Source organism: Castor canadensis, chromosome 15 (genome assembly GCF_047511655.1).
Source record: "Castor canadensis chromosome 15, mCasCan1.hap1v2, whole genome shotgun sequence".
Classification (NCBI taxonomy): domain Eukaryota; kingdom Metazoa; phylum Chordata; class Mammalia; order Rodentia; family Castoridae; genus Castor; species Castor canadensis.
Genome location: NC_133400.1, coordinates 12,870,833 through 12,897,133, shown reverse-complemented (window position 1 = coordinate 12,897,133; position 26,301 = coordinate 12,870,833). Strand labels below are relative to the sequence as shown.

General features: G+C 45.4%; 2 protein-coding genes and 1 non-coding gene across 13 annotated transcripts in view; 1 reads left to right on the top strand and 2 right to left on the bottom strand.

The window, feature by feature from the left end:
* Positions 1 to 22,465, bottom strand: part of Fcsk (fucose kinase) — a 37,398-nt gene extending 14,933 nt beyond the window's left edge. For 5 of the 9 annotated variants that reach the window (XR_012441897.1, XM_074055673.1, XM_074055679.1 and 2 more), the window contains exons 1-3: positions 4,973 to 5,045; positions 686 to 790; positions 183 to 334 (exon numbers count right to left, since the gene is read on the bottom strand). Coding sequence is in view for 7 of the 9 variants with exons in the window: in XM_074055673.1 (XP_073911774.1) it covers positions 183 to 334; positions 686 to 767 (234 nt within the window). In the remaining 2 variants the exon portion in view is untranslated. Of the gene's footprint in view, positions 1 to 182; positions 335 to 685; positions 791 to 4,972; positions 5,047 to 22,055; positions 22,239 to 22,321 lie in introns of those variants that run through there. The other 4 variants (XM_074055674.1, XM_074055675.1, XM_074055680.1 and 1 more) reach the window with 4 other exon arrangements.
* Positions 19,130 to 19,233, bottom strand: LOC141417665 (U6 spliceosomal RNA). The gene has a single exon (XR_012442314.1). It is a non-coding gene; the product is annotated as a U6 spliceosomal RNA (small nuclear RNA).
* Positions 21,323 to 26,301, top strand: part of St3gal2 (ST3 beta-galactoside alpha-2,3-sialyltransferase 2) — a 50,604-nt gene continuing 45,625 nt past the window's right edge. For all 3 annotated transcript variants that reach the window (XM_020161638.2, XM_074055683.1, XM_074055686.1), the window contains exon 1: positions 21,323 to 21,531. The gene's annotated coding sequence lies outside the window, so the exon portion shown is untranslated. The remainder of the gene's footprint in view (positions 21,532 to 26,301) is intronic.

The window sequence follows — 26,301 nt, the reverse complement described above, 5'->3', positions numbered from 1 at the left end:
AGCTTTCCATCCTCACCTGGATGGCATGTCAGATATGAGTCTGCTCAACCTACAGATTCCAAACCACAAACCAAATGCCCAACCAGCCAGGGGCAATGGAGCCAGAAGAGCCAGGAATCTTGGAAACTCTCTGGAACCAACAAGGACAAGGACCAGAGAGGTGGTAGCTTGGGAGCACTCACGGTGAAGCCTGCGCGGGCACTCAGGTGTTCAGCAGCCACCAGCAGTGCATTGAGGGTGGCTCCTCCACTGCCCACACGCATCTCAGGGTCCTCCACAGCCAGTAACAGTGTGCCAGCAGGGATCTGCTCCCGCCTCTGCCGTACCTCCAGCTCTGTTGTGTTCAGAAGGTATGCTGGGACACCAACCCCTCCCCAGCCACCTGCCCTGGTGCAAAGGATCTGAGTAAGCCTACTAATAGTCTTTTTTTGACTTCTTTGACTTAGCTTTTCCTACAGTAGCTAGTTAGATCTTTATCCAACTCTGGGAGTAAGTACTATTATCACTCCTATTTTACAGATAAGAAAACTCAGGCACAATAAAGTGGCATGGCATGTATGAAGTCACAAGCAGGAAGGCGTCTGGATTTCAACCTAGGTCTACCAAGCTCCTGGGGGCTGTAGGGTTCTAGCAAAGGAAGGGAATGGGACACTCTGGTTAAAAGGCAGGTGTAGTGTTCACCTACCTTTCTGAAAGACCTGAACACTGTCCTTGTACTGGCATGTCAGGATGATGACTGTCCAATCAACCCCCTTTGACTGCTCCATTCTGGCGAAAATGGATGGTGTTCCTGAGGCAGCAGAGTATGAGTATATGTGAATATTTTTTAAAGTTGTCATACTCTAAAATTTCTGGTATGAAGTTCTATGAATTTTAATACAAGCATAGATTTTTTTTTTTACGCTGCTGAGGTTTGAACTCGGAGCATCACACTTGCTACTAGTGGCAGATGCACTGCCACTTGAGCCCTCTGCCAGTCTTCTATGTGGCTTTTTAGACAAACTCTCCTCCATTCCTCACTCCTGACAAGTATTGATCTGTTCTTCATTTATGGGTTAGTCTTTTCATAAATGTCAGTTGGGGATGGGGGAATGGTTCAAGTGGTAGATCGCCTGCCTAGACTGCTCAAAGCACTGGGTTCGAGCCCCAACACAATGCCCTTCCTCCAATACAATGCCTCCGATATACATCCAGATTGTTGCATACACCAATAGCCAGATCCTTTTTCTGCTAAACAGTATTCCCTGAAGTGGAGGTACCATGGTCTTTTCTTCTGTTCATCCATTGAAGGGTGGTTTGACTCTCTCATTTTGGGCTTTGAGAATAGAGCTGTCATATACCTTCAGGTACAGGTTTGAATGAATGCCACATTTCATGACTCTAGGTAGATACCAGAAATGGGAATTCTAGCTTATATGGTGTGTCTTTGACTTTCTAAAATGTGCACATGCAATTTCCTGGAGGAGCAGACTTGAGAAAACAAAGTGAGGGGAGTAAGACAGGGTTGATCTTGGGTCCTAAAATAAGGGACAGCCCTTTCTGTACCAGCAGTCCCTCATCACTCGATAATGAGCTGTGAGCCAGGGAAGGGAAAAGGGGCAGAACTTCTAACCTCCCAGGCTCCTTAGGCTGAGGGGACTCCCTGGAGGAGATGGTAGCTGTGGGGAAGTCAAAGCACACACTGAGCTGTGAGACAGACACCAGCTGGCTAGAGGAGCATGGAGACTCAAGACACTCAGGACCTCCCCTTCCACATTCTGGGAACCAGAACAGACTGTACCTAACCTGTTAGCCATCCTCCTCCAGGACATTGTCAGATTCTGAGATATTAAGGCCAAAGCTAATTCTGCTGCCAGATAAGGGAACCAATCTGCCTCCAGAGCCCAGACCTCCTGAGATCATGTATAGATAAGGCCTTAAGAGGGTGCTAACATTTGCCTCTAGAGGGGCTCTGCTGCTGTCCCACACACAAGGCAGCCCACTCTCCAGCTCCCAAAGTTTAGCATAGGGAGAGACAGCCAAGAGAAGCCACTTGCCACCATCCAAAATGTGCCCCAAGCATGCATCCAGCAGTCACTTCAGGCCCCAATCAAAAGCCAGCAGGACACCAGAACTTTGGTGACAGTCTCTTCTTATGCCAGACTCAGTTATGGCTACCAAGCCTACAGTTACAGCTGACAAGACACCACCACTTAGCAACTCCTACGCACCTCCCAGCTTCCGGGAAAGGCCTCAGCAGAGTAACAGAAATTGTTCTGTTCCTACAGAAGGGAAATCCACCTAAAGAATCTGACTAGGCACCTTAGGACAAAGGCTTTCCTTTAGCACCTGGCCTTGGGACTGCAGTGTGGCTGCCAATCCACTGCTTTGCCTTAGGCACCTGAACCCTCCCAGGTCTCCTGAGGCAGGGAGAGTAACTGACAGGTACCCCAAGCTGCTTCACTCTGAATCCACCACCTTGCTTATTTGGAAGCTTCCAACTACTCCCAACCAATTACTGAGGCTGACCCACTCTTGCAAGATTCTAGACTCCTCTGACAGGCAACTTGAACTCTAGCACTCTCCAGCCAAACTGCCTTCCTGCCCCTCCCTCCCTCCTTCCAGGGCTCCTTCACAACAGGCAGACCTGGATAGCAGGCTGACAGCTCCTCCAGCTGCTCCAGCCCCTTGCCCCTTTTTTCCTTCCCCCAACAAACAAGAAACTCTGGCAAACCTAACCCCATCTTGGAGATGGCTTCTCCAAGGACCTGAACTGACATGGGGAACATATCATCATGCCCTTCTTGGCAACCTCAAATGAAAAAACACTGTAAGAACCAACAATATGGGGCTGGGGAGTGTAGTTCAACGGTGCATAGCATGCACCAAGTAAAAAGAGAGAGAGAGAGAATCTCTAATTTAATGCTGGAAAGCATCTTTATCCTGCCAGGCATGATAGCTCACATCTATAATCCTAGCTACTCAGGAGGCAAAGATCAGGAGGGTCATGGTTCCAAGCAAACCTGGGCAAATAGTTTGTAACACCCTATTTTGAAAAACCCATCACCAAAGAAAGAGCTGGTGGAGTGGCTCAAGGTGTAGGCCCTGACTTCAAGCCCCAGTACTGAAAAAAAAAAAAAAGCAACTTTATCCTTAAGGATGAAACTGAGACACAGAAAGTGAGCCAAACACGTTGGTTTCTCCAGAGTCCATTCTTTTTCCTATTATACTCAATTTACCTTGTAGGGCTGGAAAAAAATAGGAGCACTGGGGATGTAGTTCAGTGGTAGATCACTTGCTTGGCATGCACAAGACCCTAGGTCTTGATCCCCAGCACAGCAAATAAATAAATAAATAAACAAATAAATAAATAAGAGGAAAAGAAAAAAAAATATTTGAAGTGCTCAATGTGTATTTGCTACTTAGTTTGACAAAGCCTAATCAAATACAAGGTGACCATGAAGTGGAGGTAGGGCTGAGCTCACACTCTCTCCCACAGTTAAGACATTATTAGGGAATGTAGCACAGTAGTAGGGCACTTGCCCAGAATGTGAAGGCCGGGGAATCAATCCCCAGCATGGCAAAAATTAAAAAAGGCCAGGCTCACTGGCTTACAGCTGTAATCTCAGCTACTTGGGAAGTGGAGATCAGGAGAATCCAAGGCTCCAGGCCACCCCCAGCAAATAGTTTGTTGAGACCCCACCTCCAAAATAACCAGAGCAGCTGGGTGCCAGAGGCTCACTTGGGAATAACATGGGAAACAAAACAGGAGGATCACAGTTAAAGGTTAGCTTGGGCAAAAAAATAAATAAATAAATAAATAAATATTGAGACCCTATCTCAAAAATACCCAACACATACACACAAAAAGCTGGCTCAAGTGGTAGAGAGCCTACCTAGCGAGCTTGAGGCCCTGAGTTCAAACCTCAGAACTGAAAAAAAAAAAACCAGCAAAATGGATTGGAGGTGTGGCTAACGCCTTAGAATACAGGTTCCTAATTATTCAACGTTCTGCCCACTTTCAACAGAACTTCATCCTCCAAGATCAAATGTAATTTTTTTCAATCCAGGTGATCAAAACCCATGGCTGTCACGCATTCCTAACCCTGAGCTATGCTCCCAACTACGAAATGAAATATTTTTTAATGTCACTGAGGATAGGGTGGGGAGTCAGAGACTGAATAAAAGAATAAACCTCCTCATATGCTTTTTGGGGTTTGTATGTTTGTTTTTTTGAAGGGGAGGTTGGTTGTTTTTTGGAACAGGGTCTCACCATTGTAGGCCAGGCTGGCCTCCAGCTCCCTCCTTAGTGCTGGGATTACAGCCATGTACCTCTATGCCCGGATTTATATATACTTTTTTTGAAAAGAGGTGGGCTAGGCAGAGTGTGCACATTTTGGCACACACCCACAAAAAAAAAAAAAAAAGTCGGGTGCTGGTGCTTCACAAAACAGGGCTGGCTGAGGGGCTCAAGTGGTAGAGCCCCTGCTTTGTAAGTGCAAAGTCCCAGTCCTAAAAAGGAAAGAAGAAAGGAAGGGAGAGGAGGGGAGGAAGGAAGGAAAAGAAAGGAAGGGGAAGAAAAAAGGAAAAAGGTGGACTGATTTGACACCTTCTGCAAACAAGAAGAATAAAGTTGATTGGGAATAAAATCAGTTGAAATTCGTGCATAATGAGAAACCCCGGTGGGGTAAACTGAGGGAGAAGGCAGCCGGAGGAAGGAGGAGCAAAGCCAGAGCAGCACCGGCATCCAGAGCCCCAGCTGTCTTAGAGCTGAGCTGCAAGTCCCTGTGTCCCAGGTGTCCACTGCCACTTCCCCGGGGCTCGCTCTGAGCCGAATCGCCCAGGCCGAGCAAGGGGAGGCGGGGTGGCGGAAGTCCCCGGCGGCAAGCGGGCACTCGTGGCGCTAGCAGAGCCCCCGAGACTCTTCCCTGTGAGCCCCGGTGCGTGCCGCGGGGTACCCGATGGGGCGCGGGGAGCCCAACCGACCACGTACCTGCGGCGCCGGCGCTCGCGGAGCGGGCTCTTTAACGGGGGCGGGGCGGAGCGCGCGGTGCATGCTGGGAAGTGGAGTTCCGGCTGAATCCCGCCGACCTCGAGCGACTTGGAGCAGAGCAGCCCGTGCGTCTTAAAAACACACGCCAGCTTTTCGGGACTCGGGGGTCCCAGGTTTGGGTTGCTTTTGATTTAGGGGAATTTTTTTCTATTTATTTTGATACAGGGTCAAGCCTCCTTGAACTCGACGATCCACCTGCCTCAGCTTCGCGAGTGCTTCGATTACAGGCTTGCACCACCACACCCCATGAATTTTATTTTATTTTATTGTCGGTTAGCTGGAGCCCGGAGCCGCCGCTTTTTCTCGGAAGGAAATTTTAAAAAGAAAAAAAAAATCACAGGTCTTGCAACCTTTGGATTAATAGTGGCTATGTTGCCCCCTGGTTTTCTTACGTGATCCTTCCGCAAGAAACTTTTCCAACTATGCAGCGAGAAGACGGATCTGCGGAGCTTTTGCATGGTTGTGAATGCCAGCATTATTTGTAATAGCCGGAAATTGGAAGTGTCACTCTCTAGGGTCCAGGAAACTAAACTAGGTATACAGTGGAATATTATGCAGCAGTTAGTTAGAACACAGTACAGCAATATGTACAGTAGGGCACAATATTCCCGACATTTTGTTAAGGAAAAGGAAGCAAATTGTAGAACAGTATGTACTGGAAGCCACTTTCTCCACTTCAGTCCCTGCTGTTCTCTGAACGTAGGAGGCCTCCAGAAATCAGCCAGCAAGTTGCCTCCCCTTGCTGCTGTTCTCAGCAGTGCTCTGCAGTGAGTGGGACGCAGGGATGCCTGACACTGCAGCTTTGGCAGGACCTTAAGAAAACAGAGTGTCCCCAAGGAGATCAGAAGCAAAGGGCTTCACCCCACTTCCTGAGGCAGGCATGGTTTGGGGCCGGGGGTGGGGGTGGGGGTGGGGGGGAGCAAGGTCAGAGATGGCTCCAGGGCTTCCCTGCCTGAGAAGCAAAGATACTCAAGGAAGGTTTTATTAAAATACTTGGGTGGCAGAGGATGGAAGCTGGAGAGTTTAAAGCCAGCATGTGCTACATGTGAAACTCTGTCTCAAAAGAGAAAGAAATTTAATGGGAGGGAAGGGGAGAGTCCTGCACTGCAAGGGTAGCTCAGTGGTAAAGCCCCTGTTGGAGGCATGGGTCAAGTGGTAGAGTGCCTGCCTAACAAGCATGAGGCCCTGGGTTCAAACCCCAGTACCACCAAAGAAAATGAAAAAGTGGTCAAGTGCTTGCCTAGTTTGCATGAGGCCCTGAATTCAATCCCCAGCACTAATATAATAAAGCTCTCATTGCATTCTGACAGCAGCAGACATAAAATCACGTAACTCTGTGTATGTCATCCGACTGACTCTGGGGTATAGGGAGCCCTAACAAAATATGGCAAAGCTGGGAGTCGGTGACTCACACCTGTAATCCTAGCTATTCAGGAGGCAGAGATAAGGAGGATCGGGTTTTGAAGCCAATCCAGGCAAATAGTTCACAAGACCATATCTCAAAAGAACAGCTAGAGTAGCTCAAGATGTAGGCCCTGAGTTCAAACCCTAGTAGCATATTAAAAGAAGAAGAAGAAGAATCTGGTGATTAAATCCAAGAGTTTGAAATTGTCAAATCCTCCAGCTCCCAATGCTTCCCTACTGTGCCAGCAACAAACAAGCCACTCAAACCTCTGAGCCACTGAAGCTTCTTCTGTGAAATTCTAATAGTAATTAGTCAGATTGCTGGGAGAATTCAATGAGCTACTGCACATAAAGGGTTCAGCACAGGGCCAGGCATCCAACCTCCTCATTCTTAAATACCGTCCAAGTTACAGGAGTCAAGACTGGGAAGCTCATTTTTTTTCTTTTTTTCTGTACTAGGGTTTGAACTCACAGCCTTGCATTTGCTAAGCATACGCTTTACTGCTTGAGCCACACCACAAACTCTTGTTTTGCTTTGCTTTGCTCTGCTCTGCTCTGCTTTGCTTTGCTACACAGGGTCTTTCTGTGTAGCTCAGGCTCCTCCCATTCTGGAGTGTAGGATTGCACCACCACCCCCTGCTGGGAAGTCTTCCTAAAGGTGGTGAAATCTTCAAAACCCTGATGTGTGGCCTGCTGCTCCAGAAAACAGAAATCCTTCTGGGAGCCCAGACTGTCTGGAGGATTATCTTAGTTTCCTAGATACCAAACCTGGAGCCAGGGATTTTTGTGCAAGTGACTTATTGCGGGGTTAAGAAAGCAAGATAGGGCAGAAGAAGTCAAGCAAAGATGTGGTTCACCTAAATCTATACTCTGATCTTCAAAGTTGATCCCTCTCAGAAGCAAAGGAGCTGGACTTTGAACTGAAGACAAGTTATTCATGGGCAAGGGGCCAGTAGGAAGTGGGGAAAAGGAGCATAACTTCCAAGCATGACTGAAAGCAACTCACATGGGCTAAGGACGACTTCACCAGAGTAAGGTGAAGCTGTGAGCCATGAGTGGCCAACACTCACAAGAGTTGAGGAAAAGGTACACCATTGTTGAAAAGGGATGCCCCATGGAAGGGGCACCAGTAGCATTTACACCAGGAAACCAGTGAAGAGATGGAAACTGAGGGAAGAAAATGGGGAGGGGATATTAAATTCTCCTGTGTCTTCCAAGGAGAAAATGAAACAACTGGTATAGATTTGTTTTTTTTTATTGTGGTAAGCACGCTTGACACAAGATCTCCCCTCTTAGTAAATGGGTGGGACTAGAGTTTGAATTCAGGGCCTCACGCTTGCTAGGCAGGTGCTTTACCACTTGAGTCAACCTCCAGTCCATTTTGCTTGGTTATTTTGGAGATGAGGGCTCATGAACTGTTTGCCAGATTGGCCTACCATGATCCTCCTGACCTCAGCCTCCCAAGTAGCTAGGATTACAGGTGTGAGCCACCTGCACCCCACTCCCTCTTAGCAGATTTTCAAGTGGTAGTACTGTAGTGTTGACCATAATGTACAGCCTAGTCTGGTTTCAAATAGTCAAAACACACACTTGATAGCATAACCAAACAGCCAACCCCTTCTGGAGAGCTATTAAGTGTACTTTATCATTAAGTAGTCTCTTCTGCCAAAGTTCAACCATTGCCAAGGTCAAATATTCTGTGCAGTATTTTCCAAAGAGCATTCTGTAGGAAGTTAACAGCTGCTGCTGCAGAGGTGGTTTCAGGAAGAGACATAGGTAGATATATTTAGTTTCTTCTTTTATAAACTAATATTCCTAGATAAACAAAATGTGTTCTATCCATACAATGGAATGTTACTCAATCATAAAAAATAATAAAATGCTAGTATATGCTGCAACATGGGTGAACCTCAAAAGCATACTTAGTACAGGAAGTGGATACAAATGACCTCATGTTGTCTGACTTCCCTTACGTGAAGTATTTAGAATATGTAAATCCATAAAGACAAAACAGATTTGTGGTTGCCTGAGCTGGGGTGGGAAGAATAGAAAGTAACTGCTCAATGAGTACAGGGTTTTCTTTGGGAAGTAATAAAAACTAGTAGAGGTATTGTAAGAGGTGCTTAAACTGCCTTTACTGAAAAGCATGAGCTTCTTACTCAGGCACACAAATTAACTAAAAGTAGGAGAAAAGCATGGTATCTGTCCTCTATTTTGTATCTATCTTTGCTCTAAGCCATCATCTCTGCAGTCACCTTGTAACTACCTGAATCAAGCAAGGACAGGACTGATCATAACATATTTATGACAAGGGACTGAAACTACCCCCAACAGTAAACCTGCCTCTGGATGGACCACCCTCCAGATAACTCCAGAACCTCTCCCAGAACAAGAGCTGAGATAATGACCAACTAGACCAAACCTGTGACTGGAACTGTTTATACATACCTTTGTCCCCTGCCCCCCTGTCTCCTTAAACCTATAGCTCATGTCTATACCCTGAAGATGGCTAAAGATGGGCTGAGTGCTTACTTTGCCTCTTCCCATGGCATGTCCCAAACCATGTAATAAATCTCTTTTCTGCTGGGTGTGAAAGGCTTATATCTGTAATTCATACTCAAGAGGCAGTGATTAGGAGGATCAAGTTTCGAAGCCAGCCTGGGCAAATAGTTCTGGAGACTGTATCTGGAAAATACCTAACACCAAAAAGGGGCTGGTGCAGTAGCTTAAGTGGTAAGAGTGCCTGCCTAGCAAGTGTGAGGTCCTGAGTTCAAACCCCAGTGCTGCCAAAAATAAGTAAATCTTTCTCTGCCTTCACCATGCCTTTTTTTTTTTTTTTTTTTTTCGAACCACCCCACCGACCCTTTTTTGTGATGGGTTTTTTCAAGATAGGGTCTTGCAAACAATTTGCATGAACTGGCTTCCAACTGCGATTCTCTCCGATCTCTGCCTCCTGAGTAGCTAGGATTACAGAAGTGAGCCATTGGCATCTAGCCACCATGCCTCTTTATTTAGCATTTAGGGATGTGTGGCTAGGCCTGGCATTTGGAATCCCAGGAGTTTGGGCCTTGGGTCTAAAACTCTGGTTTCAGCTTCAGTTGTAAAACATGAATTTACAAAATTCACTAAATTTAAAGTGGTTAGTCTTACCAGGTGTGATGGTGGGCACCGATAATCCCAGCACTCAGAAGATGAGGAAGATGGTGAGTTCCAGGCCAGCTTGGGTTACAAAGCAAGACCCTGCCTTAAAAAAAAATTAAACAGCTGGGCACCAGTGGCTCACACCTATAATCCTAGCTACCCAGGAGGCAGAGATCAGTAGGATCACGGTTAGAAGACAGCCCTGGACAAATAGTTCAAGAGACCCTATCTCAAAAAAATCTGTCACAAAAAAAGGGCCAGTGGAGTGGCTCAAGGTGTAGGCCATGAGTTCAAGCCCCAGTGCTGCAAAATAAATAAATAAATAAAATAAAGTGGTTAATCTTACATTGTGTGAATTTCACCTCAATTGGAAAAAAAAAAGATCTAGGTTGTAGGTGTGCCTATTGCTAATGGGATTTCACTGCTCTCAGACCTTCTAGTAGACAGAACTAGGGAAAAATATTCTAAGATGCAGGCTGATATATAAAGCATCTCACAAATGTGTGGGGTCAGGAACCCTTTTCTAGAGAATGAATGGTACAGGGCCCATAATGTGATTTTCCATAGAGAAGGATAATCCCGAATGTGGAATGTTGGTAGAAAATGGATCTCTAGAAATGAGGCTCTCAGAGATCTAGAATGTGCACAACCAAAACGTGCCTTCTGTTTATTTTTTCTTTGGGCGACACCGGAAATTGAACTCAGGTCATTGCACTTGGTAGGTAAGCACTCTTTGTGATGTCAGTTTTAATTATCATCCTTCTCTTTATTTGTACAGTCTTTAAGAAACTGCTTCTCTGGCCCAGCAGTATGGGTCAGAGTGGTAGAGCAATTCCTAACAAGCACAAGGTTCTGAATTGAAATCCTAGTAATGAAAAAAAGAAAAAAAAAAAAAAGAAGGAATTGCTTCTCTGATCTATACAGAGCAAAATAATGGTCTCTGATGACATAATTGAAAGGACAATAAAAAAGAGCTTGATATTTTTAATGGCCGCCAGAGTGTTTAACTAGATGTCAGGTTTTTAGAGGGTAAGACCCAATTCTCTGATTTCAGTATATTTTTACAGTATGCCACTGTGCTTTGCACATAAAGGATAGGTAGTATGTGTTGCATGAATGACCTTGGACAAGCCATCTAACTTTCCTGAGCTGCCTGCCAATGCAGCTCTGCCAAAAACTGAAAAATAATTTCATTAATTTAACCAATATTTTTTTGAGACAGTGTCTTGCTATAAAATTCAGGCTGGTCACAAACTTGCTATGTACCCCAGGCTAGTCTTGAACTCATTACACTCCTGCCTCCTAAGTGCTGAGGTTACAGGTGTGTGCTACCATACCAAACCAGCTACACCCTTTTTTTTTTTTTTGCCGTACTGGAGATTAAACCCAGCACCGTGAAGTGAACACATTAGGCAGGTGCTCTACCATTGAGCTACATCACCATTGTCAGCCCAACTTTATTTTTTAAATTTTACCATTTTTACATTTACTCATGTATATACTGTTTGGGCCACCTCCCCTCCCCCCCAATTTCTTTTTTAAATTAACACATAATATTTGTTGGGGACAGGACAATAATTTGATACATATATACAATAGATACAATTGTAATGATCAAATCAGGGGAGGGGCTGCTAGTGTAGCTCAAAATAGAACTCACTTTTGCATATACAAGTCCTTGGGTTCCATCCCAGCACATAAAAACAAAACAAAACAACAACAAAAATCCCCACAAATCAGGGTAATTAGCATTTGCAGCTCAAACATTTATTATTTCTATGTGTTAAGAATCTTCAGGGGGGCTGGGCGCCGGTGGCTCATTCCCGTAATCCTAGGTACTCAGGAGGCAGAGCTCAGGAGGATCGAGGTTTGAAGCCAGACCTGGCAAATAGTTCGAGAGACCCTATCTCGAAAAAAACCATCACAAAAAAGCACTATCGGAGTGGCTCAAAGTGAAGACCCTGAGTTCAAACCACAGTACTGCAAAAAAAAAAAAAAAAAAATCTTGGGGGTGAAGGTGAGGGAGAATGATGAAAGGGGTAAATCCAACTAAGATATATTGTAAGCACATATGTATATATCACAATGTATCCCCTTGTACATTATATGTTAAGAAAAAAAAATCTGGTGCTAGTGGCTTACGCCTTTAATCCTAGCTATCTGGAAGGGAGAGATCAGGAGGATCGTGGTCCAAAGCCAGCCTGGGGAAATAATTTTCTAGACACTATCTTGAAAATATCCAGTGCAAAAAAAAGGACTGGTGGAGAGGTTCAAGCAGTAGAGTGCCTGCCTAGCAAGTGTTGAGGCCCTGAGTTAAAATATCAGCACCACCAAAAAAACAAATCTTCAAAGCCAGGCACTTGTGGTTTATGCCTATAATCCTAGCTGCTTGGAAGGTTGAGATCCTGAGGATCACAGCTGGAGACCAACCAATTAAATAGTTCAAGAAACTCCATCTCCAAAAATAACCAGAGCAAAATGAGTTGGTGATGTGGCTCAAGCAGTAAAGCATCTGCTTTGCAAGCCTGAAACCCCGAGTTCAAACCCCAATCCCACCAAAAAAAAAAAAAAAAGAATCTTCAGACTCTTCTGGTTATTTTGAAATATATCATAGTTTGTAGAGTACAGTTACCTTGCTGTGCCATAAAGCATAATAACTGCCAGGTGCTGGTGACTCACACCTGCAATTCTAACCACTCAGGAAGCAGAGATCAGGAGGACTGAGGTTTGAAGCCAGCCTGGGCAAATAGTTCTCGAGACCCTATCTCAAAAATATCCAACACATATACACACACACACAAAAAGAGCTGATGGAGTGGCTTAAGGTGTGTAGGTCCTGAGTTCAAATCCAGTACCACCAAAACAAAACGAAAACAATAGCTAGTTCCTCCTATATAACTATGTTTTTCAACCAATGTATTTTTTTAAATAATGGAATTTGAACTCAGGGCCTTGCACTTCCCAGTCAGGCATTCTCCTACCTTTTTTTTTTTTTTTTTTTTTTTTGCTACACTAGCAGCCCCTAACTTGATTTGATCACTACATGCAAATAAGATACTTCATTAGAAGAGACATTAGTAAGTAGATCAAATGGTTTCTGCATGTACAAATTTGGAGATGTTACCAAGCTTCTCTTCACAGAGATCATACAGATTCCAGTCACAGGAGCACTGAATGAGAATGCCTGTTCCCAGCACTCTTGCCAAGATAGTTATCACCTTGTTCTCTTTGCCAATCTGCTAGGTGAAAAGTGATATTTCAGTGTGGTTTCAATTTGCATTTTTTTGTTGTTGTTAAACTGGAGTTTGAACTCAGGGTTTTGCACTTGCAATGCAGATGCTCTACTACTTGAACCACACCTCAAGTCCATTTTGCTCTGGTTATTTTGGATATGGGGTCTATCAAACTATTTGCCTGGGCTGGCCTCAAACCTCAATCCTCCAGCTCTCAGCCTCCCAAGTAGCTAGGACTACAAGTAGGAGTTACTGACACTTGGCTGAATTTGCATTTCTTAATTAAGAGTGAAGCTCTAAAATCAATCATGGTAGTGTATGCCTGTAATCCTACCCAACACTCAGGAAGCAGAGGCAGGAGAATTATGAGTTCTAGGCCAGCCTAGTCTACGTAGTAAGACTTTATCTCAAAAAAATAAAACAAACAACAACAAAAAGGATGATGCTCTCAGAAAATAAGAAGTGTTGGAAATGATGTGGAGAAATTGGAACACTTGTGCACTGTTGGTGAGAATGTAAAATGGTGCAGCAGGTATGAAAAATAGTATTGCAGTTCCTAAAAAAATTAAAAATATTCTGGACATTGGTGGCTCATGCCTAACTACTTGGGAGGCTGAGATTGGGAGAATCATGGTTTGAGGCCAGCCTGTACAAATTGTTTGAGAGACTCAATCTCCAAAATAACCAGAGCAAAATGGACTGGAGGTGTGGCTCAAGTGGTAAAGCACTTCCTTTGCAAGCCCAAAACCCTGAGTTCAAATCCTAGTTCCACCAAAAAGAAATTAAAAATAGACCAGGCAAGGTGGCTCATACCTATAGTTCCAGTGACTAAAGAGGCAGAGATTGAGAGGATCCTGGTTCAAAGCCAATTCAGGTAAAAAGTTAGCAAGATCATGTCTCAATCAATAAGCCAGGTGTGGTGATGCATGCCTGTCATGCCAGATTTGTGGGAAGCTGTGATTAGGAGGATCAAGGTCTGAGGCCACCTCCAGACAAAAACAGGAGACCTTCCCTAAAAAATAGCTAAAGCATAAAGGGCTAGGGGCATGGCTCAAGTGGTAGAGTATTTGGTGAGTAAGTGAGAGGCCCTGAGTTCAAACCCCAGTGCAGCCAAATAAAAATAAAAACAGAATTACCATATAAGTCAGGAATTCCACTTCTGGATATATCAAAAATAATTGAAAGCAGGGACTCAAAGAAATGTTTGAACATCCGTGTTCATAGCAGTACTGCTCACTACAGCCAAAAGGTTGTATCCATTGTTCATCCTTTCACTGTGGTATTTATACAACAGGCTACCGTTCAGCCTTAAAAAAGGAGGGAAATTCTGCCATATATACCACCACATGGATGAACCTACAAGATGTTAGGCTAAATGAAATAAGCCAAGCACAAAAGAACAAATCCTGTACAATTCCACCTAAATGAAGTGCCTGGAGTAGTCAAATTAGTAGAAACACCAAGTAGAATGGTTGCCATCCAGGGAATCAGTGCTTAATAGCTAGCTACAGAGTTTCAGTTTTGCAAGATGATGGTAAGTGTTAGATGAATAGTGGTGATAATTGGACAACAATATAAATATACTTAGTATCATCAAACTGCATGCTGGAAAATGGTTACCATGGTTAAGATGGTACATTGTGTTATGTGTATTTTAGCACAATTAAAAAGAAGAGAGAACCCGGGCAGGACACAGGGGAAACAGGTTTCAGTCTAGTTCAGGCAAATATTTCAAGAGACCCCCCATCTCGAAAAAAGCCATTACAAAGAAGAAAAGGGCTGGAAGGGTGGCTCCACCCTCTCTCTTTTCATGTCAAAGCCCTTTATATTTCTGTGAACTAACTTTATATCCTTTGTATGTTTCCTAATGGTTTCTGACTTTTTTTTTGGCAGTACTGGGGTTTGAACTCAGGGTTTCATGCTTGCTAGAGAGGCACTCTGCCATCTGAGCCACTCCACTAGCCGTTTTTCATCTTGAGCATTTTTGAGACAGGTTCTCATGAACTGTTTGCCTGGGCTGGCCTCAAACTTGATCCTGCTGATCTCTGCTTCCCAAGTAGCTAGGATTATACACATAAGCCACTAGCACCCAGTTCTGGCTCATTTTCTGAACTGATTTGCAAAAGTATTTTTGTATTAACCCTTCCCCTCTGATATAAATCACAGAAATTTCTTCCATTTTTCTATTGACTTGGTTTTTGTTGTAATGTTTGGTTTTTAGTAAGGTCTGAGGTAAGGGATCTGACTGAAACTTTATTAAAAAGGAAATATTGTACATGGAATACTTCAAATATGTCCACAAATTTTTTAAATGTTGTAATGAACCCTGAGGCAGCATCTTCTCCCAGCTTTAACAATTACCAATTTAACCAACTCTGTTATATGTATATCTACACCCCAACCCTGGTTTATTTTGAAGCAGTTCCCTAGACATCTTTTTTTTTTTCAGTTTGTTTGAATTAAGATTCAATAAAGTCATACACTGCAATTGGTTGATACACCTCTTTTTTAAGTTATAGATTCATCTCAGTATCTCTCTCTCTCTCTCTCTCTCTCTCTCTCTCTCTCTCTCTCTCTCTTTTAAATTGCAATGCATTCATTGAAAACCAAACCAAAACAACAACAAAAACAACTGGGTCATTTGTCCTGTAGAGTTTCTCACTGAATTTTGCTAATTGCATCCCCAAGGGATTCACTTAATTCTGATACTTGTACTTTCTATATATTGGCAGTTGTCAGATTTAAGGTGATTTTTTTTTTCTGCACTGCTTTCAAATATCATGTACCTTCATCAGGAGTCAGTTATCTGTCTTCACATGAAGCTAGCTTTCATCATTTTTCAGGATATTGGTAGCTATTGGTGATTTTTGCCTAGATTTGTTAATTTATTCAGAGAAAGCTTAATTTTTTTAGCAGATGGTTCCTCAGTTGTCCCTATACCATTTATAGAAAAGTCAATCTCCCCTTCCCACTTATTTGCAATGCATCTTTACCATATGCCAAATTTCCATGTGTATTGGAGTTTATTTCTGGGCTTTCTGATCTATTTCATTAATATATCACATTCTTTTTTTTTTTTTTTTTTTTTTTGTCATGCTGGGGATTGAGCCAAGGCCATGTGCATGGAGAATCGCATTAAATTTATAGATTAACTTGACTTGTTTTTGATAGTCTTCTTATCCAAAATCATGATTTTTTTTCATTTAATTTTCATAACTCTAAAATGTAGTCTATTATTCTTTTTCCCTCTTTACAGATGAAAGACTGTGCAACTGGCCCCACATCATAGAAATCATTAGGTGGAGGAGCTGCCAGGTTGGTCTGATTTTAATTGTCTGAATCCCAAACAGAAGCCAGGGAGGAGGGGATCCCATTCCTCTTTGTACCTCACTCCTTAATTGTACTTTGCCTCCAAAGCCCTGTGCTCCCATTAGTCACGTAGGACTGCCTCTCTTGCACTACACAATTCCCCAGCAAAGCTAGACTTTTAGAGAACAAGATTTTTGTTTTGTTTTCTTGTGGTGCTGGAAATTGAACACAGGACCTTGCTGTACCATTAAGCTATATCCCTAGCACAAAGGCAGGCTTTTCAATGAATAATGCAAAAGGAGTGCAACACAGTGTTCACATGGGGCTGAGGCAGCTGGGAAAACCTTCTGAAGGAAACTGAAGATAAACTTTGGACAGCCAAGGAGTATCTAAATGAGTGGAGAAGACCCAGATGCAAAGCATAACCAGCAAGGGAGACTGGGTGAACCAATTCCACACTAATGGCAAAGTAGTGAGGATGATGATGGGGGCTCTTGATGGAGCTGAAGGATAGAGAGGATCTCTCTACCTTACCCAGGAAATATTTACACTCTTCCTGAATAAGCTGACAGAAATTTGAGAAGCTGGAGGTACAGCTCATGCTTAGCATGCATGAGACCTTGGATTTAATCCTCAGCACCAAAAAATTTGGGAGATGGATATAAACTCCAAGAAGCTTCTCCCTCCCTCCCTCCCTCTCTTCCTTCCTTCCTTCCTTTCTTCCTTCCTTCCTTCATTTCTTTCCCTTTCTCCCTCCCTCTCTTCCTTCTTTCCTTCCTTGGTACTGGGAATTGAATATATTGCTTCATGCTTGCTAGGCAGGGACTCTACCACTTAGCTACTCTGCCAAACCATGTTTTTTTGTTTTCTTGAGTTCTGGAGATGAAACTCAGGATCTTGTACATGCTAGGCAAGTGCTCTATCACTGAGCTACATCCCCAGCCCCAAAAAGGCTCATTTAACTTCTGCCTGAGAGGGAATGTTGCCATTGCCTGTGAAGCAAAGTCTTTGCAAGGAGGCCCTACCTGCTAGTTTTATGGGCAGAACATGGGACTACATAGGAATTACTTAGCCCCCCCTCCACCCCCATGGCCTGTGATAAGGACACAAATCTAAATGAAACAGAAAAGCATTCCTGAGTCAACTTAGTCAAGGTCCAATGCTTCTGGTAGCCATTTGGCTGCTTGCCCAAGGACTTAGGGGTAAGTTACTCTTTGCCTCTGGGTGAATGGGGCAGGTGAGATGGGTAGGGTAGAGCCTGGGCCCATAGAACTCAAGGACGAGACTCACTTTATCAAAGATAAACAAAGCCAAACCCTAGTTAAAGTGGTAGAGATGGTTTTTAATCATTAAGTAAAGCAGTGTTGCAATAGAGAACAGGCCAGCATGAATTGAACTCAGCTTGGATTTGTACAGAGGTGCTTTAAAAGGAGGGCTAGAACAAACAGTAAACTCTCTGATGTCAGTCTTGAGTTTCTCAGGCAAGCACTTGTAGGGAGGGCTAAGGTCAAGCTGGAGATATGGCCTTAGGCTGTTAGAAACTTAGTATTTACAGGTTTTAACCTTCAGGGAGGGAGGGGGATGAAATCATTTGTGTTTAGTGTGTCTTTTTTAAAAACCATATATCAATTGTGTATAAGGGTTCCATTGTGATATTTCCACATGGAAATATCCGCATATAATATATTTTGATCATAGTCAACCCCCATTACTCCTTTTTTTTTTTGGCAGCATAGGGTTTGAACTCAGGGCTGCATATTTGCTAGGCAGGTGCTCTTACCTCTTAAGCCACATCACCAGCCCTTTTTTGTGATTTTTTTTTTTTTTTTTTTGAGGTAGAGTCTATATGCCCAGGAGTGGCTTCAAGCTGTGATGCTCCTGCTCTCTGCCTCTTGTAGCTAGGATTACAGGCATGAGCCTCAGGCACCCAACTTCTCTTTCTTTTTCTATCCTTCTTCTTTCACATTTTTTTTTACAATTTTTAATGGATTTAATTATTCTATTATCATACATGCATATGATACACTTTGCTCACATTCACCCCCTCCACACACACCCAAATGTGTCATTTTTATAGGCCAACATTGAGATCTAGCTGAGAAGAAGGCTCAGCTAGAGTTTGGTCAAGGAGAGGATCACTTTGCAATTCCAGAATCTAGGACTATTCTGGGGGGTGGTGCTCATCAAGCTTTGGCTTCAGCATTTTGCAACTCCAAGGTCAGCAGGATAATAGGTATTAAGGAGGATCTACCTGGGTCAGAATGACTCTCAGATACCTGACAGATCAGGAAAATCTACCTTTCAATCTCTCACAACTCCTGCCCGGGTTACGTCATAGTCCACCCACTGGTAACGGATTCTACTTTGCCAACCCTGACCTAGGGGTTTCATATCACAACCTCTGACTTGCATCCAGAGTGTAATAGGTAGCACCAGGCATGCCTCAGCTGCCCCTTTTGCAACAGAATAATCTTCCAGCTATAGGGGGAATATCAAGGGCTAAAATCTGGCATACCTTTCAGTTGGATTGTTACTGGAATTGGTGAGGCTCCAAGGAGATCTCCAAAAGGGAGGAGGACTCTGCCTGGACCTTGGATATGGAGTTTGTGATGTTGTTGCAAAAAAGATCAAGGTAGAGGCCAAGAAAGTTGATGAGTAAAGCAAAGGAAAACAAAGATAGATAGTACACAGCCCAGATATAGGTTCAAGAAATGCCCTAACATCAGGGTATTTATTGTGAAAAACTGGGTTGGGGGTTTAGTTCAAATTTGCCTTAGGGAAGAGTTTTCCTCTTTGTTCTGACACCTGGTATATTATATTATTTTTGCTGTTATAGTGCTTTCTCAGTTGGTCACAGAGACCTCACGGTTGGCCCACTCATTAAATCTGAGTCACTATGACATAGATGTTCAAACTTTTTTTTGGTGGTACTGGGGTTTGAACTCAGGGCCTCATGCTTGGCTAGTCAGGCATCCTACCATTTGAGCCACTCTGCCAGCCCTTTTTTTGTGTTAGATTTTTTTTTTTAAAGGAATTATGTATCATCCTTGTATAGGAATGCTAACCTCCTCTGTGGCATTCCAATTTTAGTATATGTGCTTCCCAAGCCAGCACTGTGTTGGGTATTTTGAAATAGGGTTTCCCAAACTATTTGCCAAGGGCTGGCTTTGAACAGCAATCCTAATGATCTCTAGTAGCTAAGATTACAGGTGTGACCCACCTGTGCCAGGCTTGAACATCCCTTTAAAGAAAAGATAGGTCCTACCAGATGCTCCCTTCAGGACAGGTGTCCATCTTTGTGGTATTTTTCTTTGTAGATACTTTTTGTGCCCAGAGAAGTCATTTTCCCAAGATAAGTGTTCTTTCCCAGGGTAAGTATCTTTCTTTAAAATATTCTTGTTCCATTCTCAGGCAAGGTTGGGGGAAAGAGCTACTCTTTTTTCCTTTTTAGTAAATGTTGCAGTTTGTTGAGGGATTGTAAGGCTTAAAGCAGAGAAAATAGTATCTATATGTTTTTATTCCAGCTTTTCATGAGTGCAATACTTATTTGTAAATTCCTGGCTGCTGTTTCCTATGCCTCAATTATAGTGATCCTGCCTCAGGATGGCTCACATAGTATCTTCCTTTACTAGGGGCACTTGCTGTTTCCTATTAAAAAGAACATTCCTGGGCTGGAGGCATGGACCAAGTTGTAGAGCACCTGCAAAGCAAGTAAGTGCAAGTCCCTGAGTTTAAACCCCAGTACAATGAAAAAAAGAAAAAGAAGAAGAAGAAGACATTTCTATGTGAGGGGTGGTGATGCATTGTAATCCCAGCACTTGCACTTGGGAGGCAGAGGTAGGAGGATCCAAAGCTTGAGACCAGCCTGTACTACACAGTGAATTCAAGGCCAGCCTGGGCTACATAGCAAGACCCTGCTTTCCTGCCCGGCCTTTCATATGCTATTATTATCCTAAATCAGGGCGTCGCTTGAAGGACAATTCCAGAACTGTAGCCAACAAACACCAACAGAAATGGTTCTCAAAGTGGTTTCAGCTGCACCAACATCTCCTGGGAATTTGTTAGACAGGCACATTTTGAGGCCCACCCTAGCGATAATGAATCAGAAACTCTGTGTGTGTGTGTGTGTGTGTGTGTGTGTGTGTGTTCGTCCTGAGGGTCTGCTTGAACAGGCTTTCTAGGGGGATTCAATACACACCAAAGCTGGAGAACCACTGACATACAGGCCTCCCCTCTGCCAGAAGGGAAGAAGCCTGGAGGGTGGAAGTGCCATCAGTTAATGGGGAGCTTCATAAAGGTTTGGAGCTTGGTTTGAAAGTTCAGAAAAGGGGCTGTGGTCATGGCCCAAGTGGTAGAGTGCCCGCCTATTAAGCACAAGGCTCTGAGTCCAAATCCCACTACCGCCAAAAAAAAAAAAAAAAAAAAGTTTTTTTTTCTTGCTAAGAAAAGACATGAAAAAATATTTTTAAATGCATGCACTTTACCCTAAACATAGGCTAAGGGCATGAAGAGGGGGAGAGAAAGATTGGAATGAAGAGATGCCCTGTTCACAGGTGGGGAACACAAAGTCTGGTGAGGCCAAAACCCTTGCCTACACCCCTGCTGGGGTCCCTCTCTCATCCCCTGGACGCAGCGGCCTCACAACAGCTCCAGCTTGCAGGGCCAGGGCATGAACCCAGAAGGCTTGGGTCATGGCTTTTTGAGAGAGCAATTGCGAACAGTCCCCTTCAGCAGGGATCGGCAGCGACTGGACACAGCAGCTTCTGAGAGGCATCCTCAGTTACATCGCATCCCTCTGAGAATCCTGATATCCAGCCCAGGCAAAGGGCACTGCAGACTCCACTGTTTCTGATTCAGCTGCCCCAAGTACGGCTTTTCAAAAACAGAGATTTCCTCCCCGCCGCCCACCCCACCTCATCCCCCCTACTCCACCCCACCGCACCACCTCCGGCGCCTTGGCCCCAGTGAGTCCCGGCCGAACTACAAAGCCCGTAATCCTTCCTGTGGATACGCGCTGCCTTCTGGGGGTGGTAGTTTCGGATGCGGGAGGACCACTGCGGTGTAGCGCCTGCTGGACTGCATATCCCAGCATGCCTAAGCTCATGAGAGACGGGAGGGAGGGGAGAGACCGGGAGGATGTGAATGAGGAGGGGGCACCCGCCCCCTTCCCCCACCCTTCCCTTCAGCCGGGCAGGGGTGGGGGGAGGGGCCGGGCTGAGGCGGCGGCCGCGGCGCTCCTGGAGGGCAGGGCCAGGCAAGGGCGGGACTGGCCCACGGCGGGCGGACTGGAGAGCTTCGTAGCTAACGGGTCTGGACGCGGGTGGTGGCGGCGGCAGCGGCGCCTTTCTGCACGGGCGGAGGCGGCGGCAGGAGCGGCGAGCATGGCCCGCGCGGAGCCCGTCACTGACTGAGGTGCGCGGGCGGGATGAGGGCGGGCGGGATGCGGGGTGCCCCAGGCCCCTCGCTGCCCCCAGACCACCTCTGCGCGGGCAACGGGCTCGGCCCAGCGGCCCAGACCGGCTGGGTCCCGCCTGGCAACTTCCCCTGGGTCGGGGCGCTGTGTGGGCGGGGGTCCTCTTGCCTCGGCCTCGATCCGGATCCCCGCCTTCTGCTTCTGCACATCAAGCCGCTCCCAGCCTTGCATGCGCTCCTGTTCCACTCCTTGCCGCCAGCCCCCAGTCCCAGCCCCTGAAGAGCTCCTGCCCCAGTCCCCGCTTTCAGTCCACTACCTAGTTCGTACGGACAACCTGGAGCGCTCCGGCCTCTGCTCCACCTGGAGCCCTCTGCCCTAGTCCTCCTGGCCGGAGGCTCTCTGCACCATCAGCACCTCTCTCCCCTTTCCCCTACAGCCGTTCGCCTACTTGGCACCGTCCCCTAGCCACCCTCTGTGGCCCAGTTCTCTTTGATAAGACCTGGTAGCTTGACCGCCTTCCTACCTTGGAGAAAGTGAGGCACGATGCAAGCCAGAAACTTGGCCAATGGGCCACTCCTGTGAACGTTGACCTGAGCCCCATCCCTTGTCTCTTACGTGCCTTCCATGCCTTGGAAGACTGATTCCTTCCCTCCAGTCATTCTCCTGCGACTGGACCAAACTTACCAGCCCCTGGGCTGAGCTCACTTTAGTCTCTCCTTTAGCTCCTGTCCCACTTCTTTGGCCCTCTTTTCCATTGCATAGCCTTCTGCTTGGAGAGGAGTCACCCACCTATTGCTGCTTGCTCGACTTAGCCTTTCGTTTCTGTCTCTTGCCAGCTGCATCCATCTCCCATCTTGACTTGCTTTCCAGCTGCTCAAAGGAGTAAGGTGGTGTTAGGAGAAGGGAGAGAGAGAAATAGATGCTGGTGGCAGAAAGGCATCTGCAGTCTCTTTCAGCAGCTGCCACTGAGAGGGGATTGGAGCACCTGGGACACCAGTAATACACACTTCCTCCTTGTCTTTGGGACAAATGTCTGTAAACTAGTTGCCTACCCCTTCCTCTTATGCCTGGTAGACTTGGAAGTCCCTCTGGGATTCTCAGAGGGATGCGATCTGCCTACTTTTATGGGTTAGTGGCATTAGAGGACTCTGGGAGACTACACCCCTAAGCCTCATCTTGCTTCTGCTGCTAACTTTGGAGGGAGTTGCCCTTGGTGGGGGTTGGGGGGAATACCTGCTAGGTGCTCCGAACATTTTGTGGAGTGTGGAAGAAGGCTTGGTTGCCTGTATGTGGTGATCTTAAGTTTAGTCTTAGTACTCAGGATTTGAAGGGAAAGTGGGACTGAGGGCTCTGAGGGGTGTCACAGACTTGCCTGCATAATTCACTTTTCTGTTTTGTCATCTTCCATTGGCAGATTTTCCTTTGGGCCGTCCCAGTTTCCCAGGGGAAAGGGGGAAAGGGAAGGAGGGAAACCTGTGAGCCTTCAATAAGGGAGGGAATGCCCCAGGAGTTTGGAGGGGTCCAGAGTGATCCATGTTGATCTGAACCAGGTGGTTCTCTGCTCCAGTACCCCTCTCTCATCCCTACCTCCTTGGCTGTGAATAGGATGCTTTTAACTTGTAACTTGAGAATGGAGGAAGGGAGGCCAGGCCAGGGGGCCAACTGTCTCTGTGTGTGTGTTTATATCTGCATCTGCATACTTTGCAAGCTTGCCAAGGGCCTAGGGGAGTGACCATGCTGAGAGTGCATTGTGAAGTGCCTGTGGCATGCTGTCCCAACCCTAGGCACTTTCAGAGCCCAAATCCCAGATAGATCCAATTTTGAAGCTAGTAAGACCCACTAAAACCCGGTGTGGTAGTATGCACACCTGTAATCCTGGCACTTGGAGGCCAGAGGCCAGCCAGGCTACATAGTGAGAGTCTGCTTCAAAAAAACCAAACAAAAAACCCCCCACTACATGTGGCCTCATGAGAGCAGTTCCCCTCAAGCCAAGCTGTCAGGGTGAGGATCACAACTGTCACTCTTCTTGGGAAGGCCACCTGTGATTGAGGAGTCTGGGCATAAGCCTGTACCACTGAGCTACATCCCCAGCCCTTTGACCGAGGAATCTAAAACAGCAGGATTGGGAATGTGGGGGAGGTGAGGCAGTCTGCTTCTCTTTTCATGGTAAGAGAAGATATAGGGGGTAGGGTCTGGGAAGAGAGGTAGGAAACAGTTCCTTTGTGTTCTACAACAAATTCTGCCTTATTTTGGTGGTTTTATGTATTTGATTTTGGCTCACATTAGATCGGAAGTTCTTTTTTTTTTTTTTTTTTTGTAATGGAGTTTGAACTCAGGGCTTCACATTTGCTAGGCAGGCACTCCTCCACTTGAGCTCATTTCTCAAAAACCCTTGAGTGCAGGAGGTAGTATTAACTTTAGGCAGTTAGGGTAGGGAGCCCCCTTAGTCTCATTTACAGAAAGGAAGGAACCTATGTAAGCAGAACTCAGGGCACAGACCAAGAAGGTGAGAATGCTGGTTTTCTTTAGGTTACTATTCTACAAAGAGCAAAGAGCCCGTATCTGACACTAGCCAGAAAAGAGTACAAAGGTAGGAAGGGTCCTGAGAGCCTAGGAATCCCACAGTAAAAAAGTCAAGTACTGGTAGAGTGGCTCAAATAGTAGAGAGCCTGCTTAAGCAAGCATGAGGCCCTGAGTTCAAGCCCAAGTATCGCAAAAAAAAAAAAAAAAAGTTACCATATGCTATCCATACACCCTAGTCACAAGGTGCATTTCACCAGATAAAGGAACAGGGGAGGAGAGAAAATAGAACGTGTGGGATGAACCTTGTTGAAGATTATCTTCTGAGTTCAGGACCCAACCCCTCCGAACTGGTCAAGCCCAGTCCTAATCTCATTGGGTACTCATAGCTAAAGATGCCAGTAGAAAATGTACATTTCCTAGGCCTGATTAACATACTCAGCAGGACAATGCCCTCTTCAACTAAATGAATATCCCTGGACTGAGCAGAGTCCCCCCAAGAAGCCCCTGGAGACCCCTCCCTCTCCTGTGGGAGCTTTGTCTTCTCGCTTAATAAACTTCTTGCCTGTGCATTCACCCTTTGTTGTCGATGGACTGCATTCTTCATATTTGTGAACAAAGAATTGGGAGCTTTCTGCCCCTGAGCTAAGAGAGCTGTGACCTAGCTAGTAGAGTAGACCCTATCTCACAAAAAGGACTCCATTTTTGTCCTAATACCCTTCCCTGCCCAGTCCTTGGCACATAGTAGGTGTTCTGTAAAGTTACCTCAGAGCATCTCATGATTAAAGATTTAGGACAGGGTTCTTCATACTTGATCAGATCTTGGATTCTGTCCTTCCTCTCCCCCCACCTCTCTCCAGAGGCTGATTGCTAAACTGTACTACCAGAGTTTTCTAATTCAATCAGTCTGGGTGGGGCCTACATTTTGCATCTCTACCCAGCTCCTTGGGGCTAACAGTTTGAAAACCACTGGACTCGGGCCATTACAGTTGTGTGGCAAATTAATTTTGGCAGATGTAAGGTCTTATGAGAGACTTCCTTCCACCTTACTTCCCCCCTCAGGCTCGTTCTGGCATCTGCACTGGTTTGGCCTTTTTCTTTCATTCTCATGCTGCTCAGGGTTGGCTAGGTTAATGAGAGGCCTGACTCGTGGTGCCTGAGCTGCCAGTTTCACTGAAACCACAGCCCCATTGTTCTTTGAAGGAAGGCCATATGACCAAGCAGGACATTTAGGAACCAGGGCTTTGGAAAAGGGTGGCTGCAGGGACACAGTGAAAACAAAGCTGAGCCAGGCCCTTGTCTGCCCTATGCCAGTCTCTCAGACCAAATGGGTGAGAGTGTCAGTTAGGTGAAGTCCTGCTCTGGCCACACACTGGACAGGATTCTAGGAATCTGAAATTAAGACAAGCAGGACAAATCACATTGTGCTTTGCAAAACATTTTCTATCTATGGTTTATAGGCCAATGAGAGGTAGAGATAGACATAGAGGTAGATATAGATAGAAAGCAGGTATAGACACAGGTAGGGTCACTGAGGAGCAGAGAGGTATACTTAGACCATACAGCAGTCCCTGGACTCCTGATTCTAATCCTTTGGCTGAGTATCTGCTAAGCCAGTTGCTACTAACTGCTCAAATAATGGCTGCTGTTCATTGAGTGCTTATTGGTAACTGGGTGCTATGCTAGATGCTGTCATGTGTTAGTGAATCCTTATAGCAACACTGTGAAGTTGGCAAAATTTTCACTGTCTCAGATGAAAGAACTGAGGCTTACAGAATGTATGAGACTTATGCAAACTCAGATAACTAGTAACAGGACCTGGGATTTATATCCCATTCTCTTAGTCACTTGTGGTCTGTCTTACCCAGCACACCTGTAATTGTCCTTTGTGGTGATCTGCCCTGCAAAGCCTAGTAGATGGATTTTTTTGAACCTGGAACTATGTTGAGTTGTGGAGGAGATAACAATGACCAAGCCATTGTCCTCTGGGAGAAGGATAGGACAAGTACACCAGTACATCAGCAGTAGAAGGCAGGTGGTAGAACCAGTGGCTTATAAGTTTAAAGGAGGTAGAAGTCATTCCTCCACAGGGCTTACAGGCATAGAGGGCTAGAGAGGTGCACAAGCCACCAGGTGCAGAGAGGCCATCACAGGATACACTTAGGGAGTTGTCCCTTTCTTCTAGAGCATAGGTGATGCATTTCGAAAGTAATGAGAAGGGCTGGTAGAATGGATCAAGTGGTAGAACG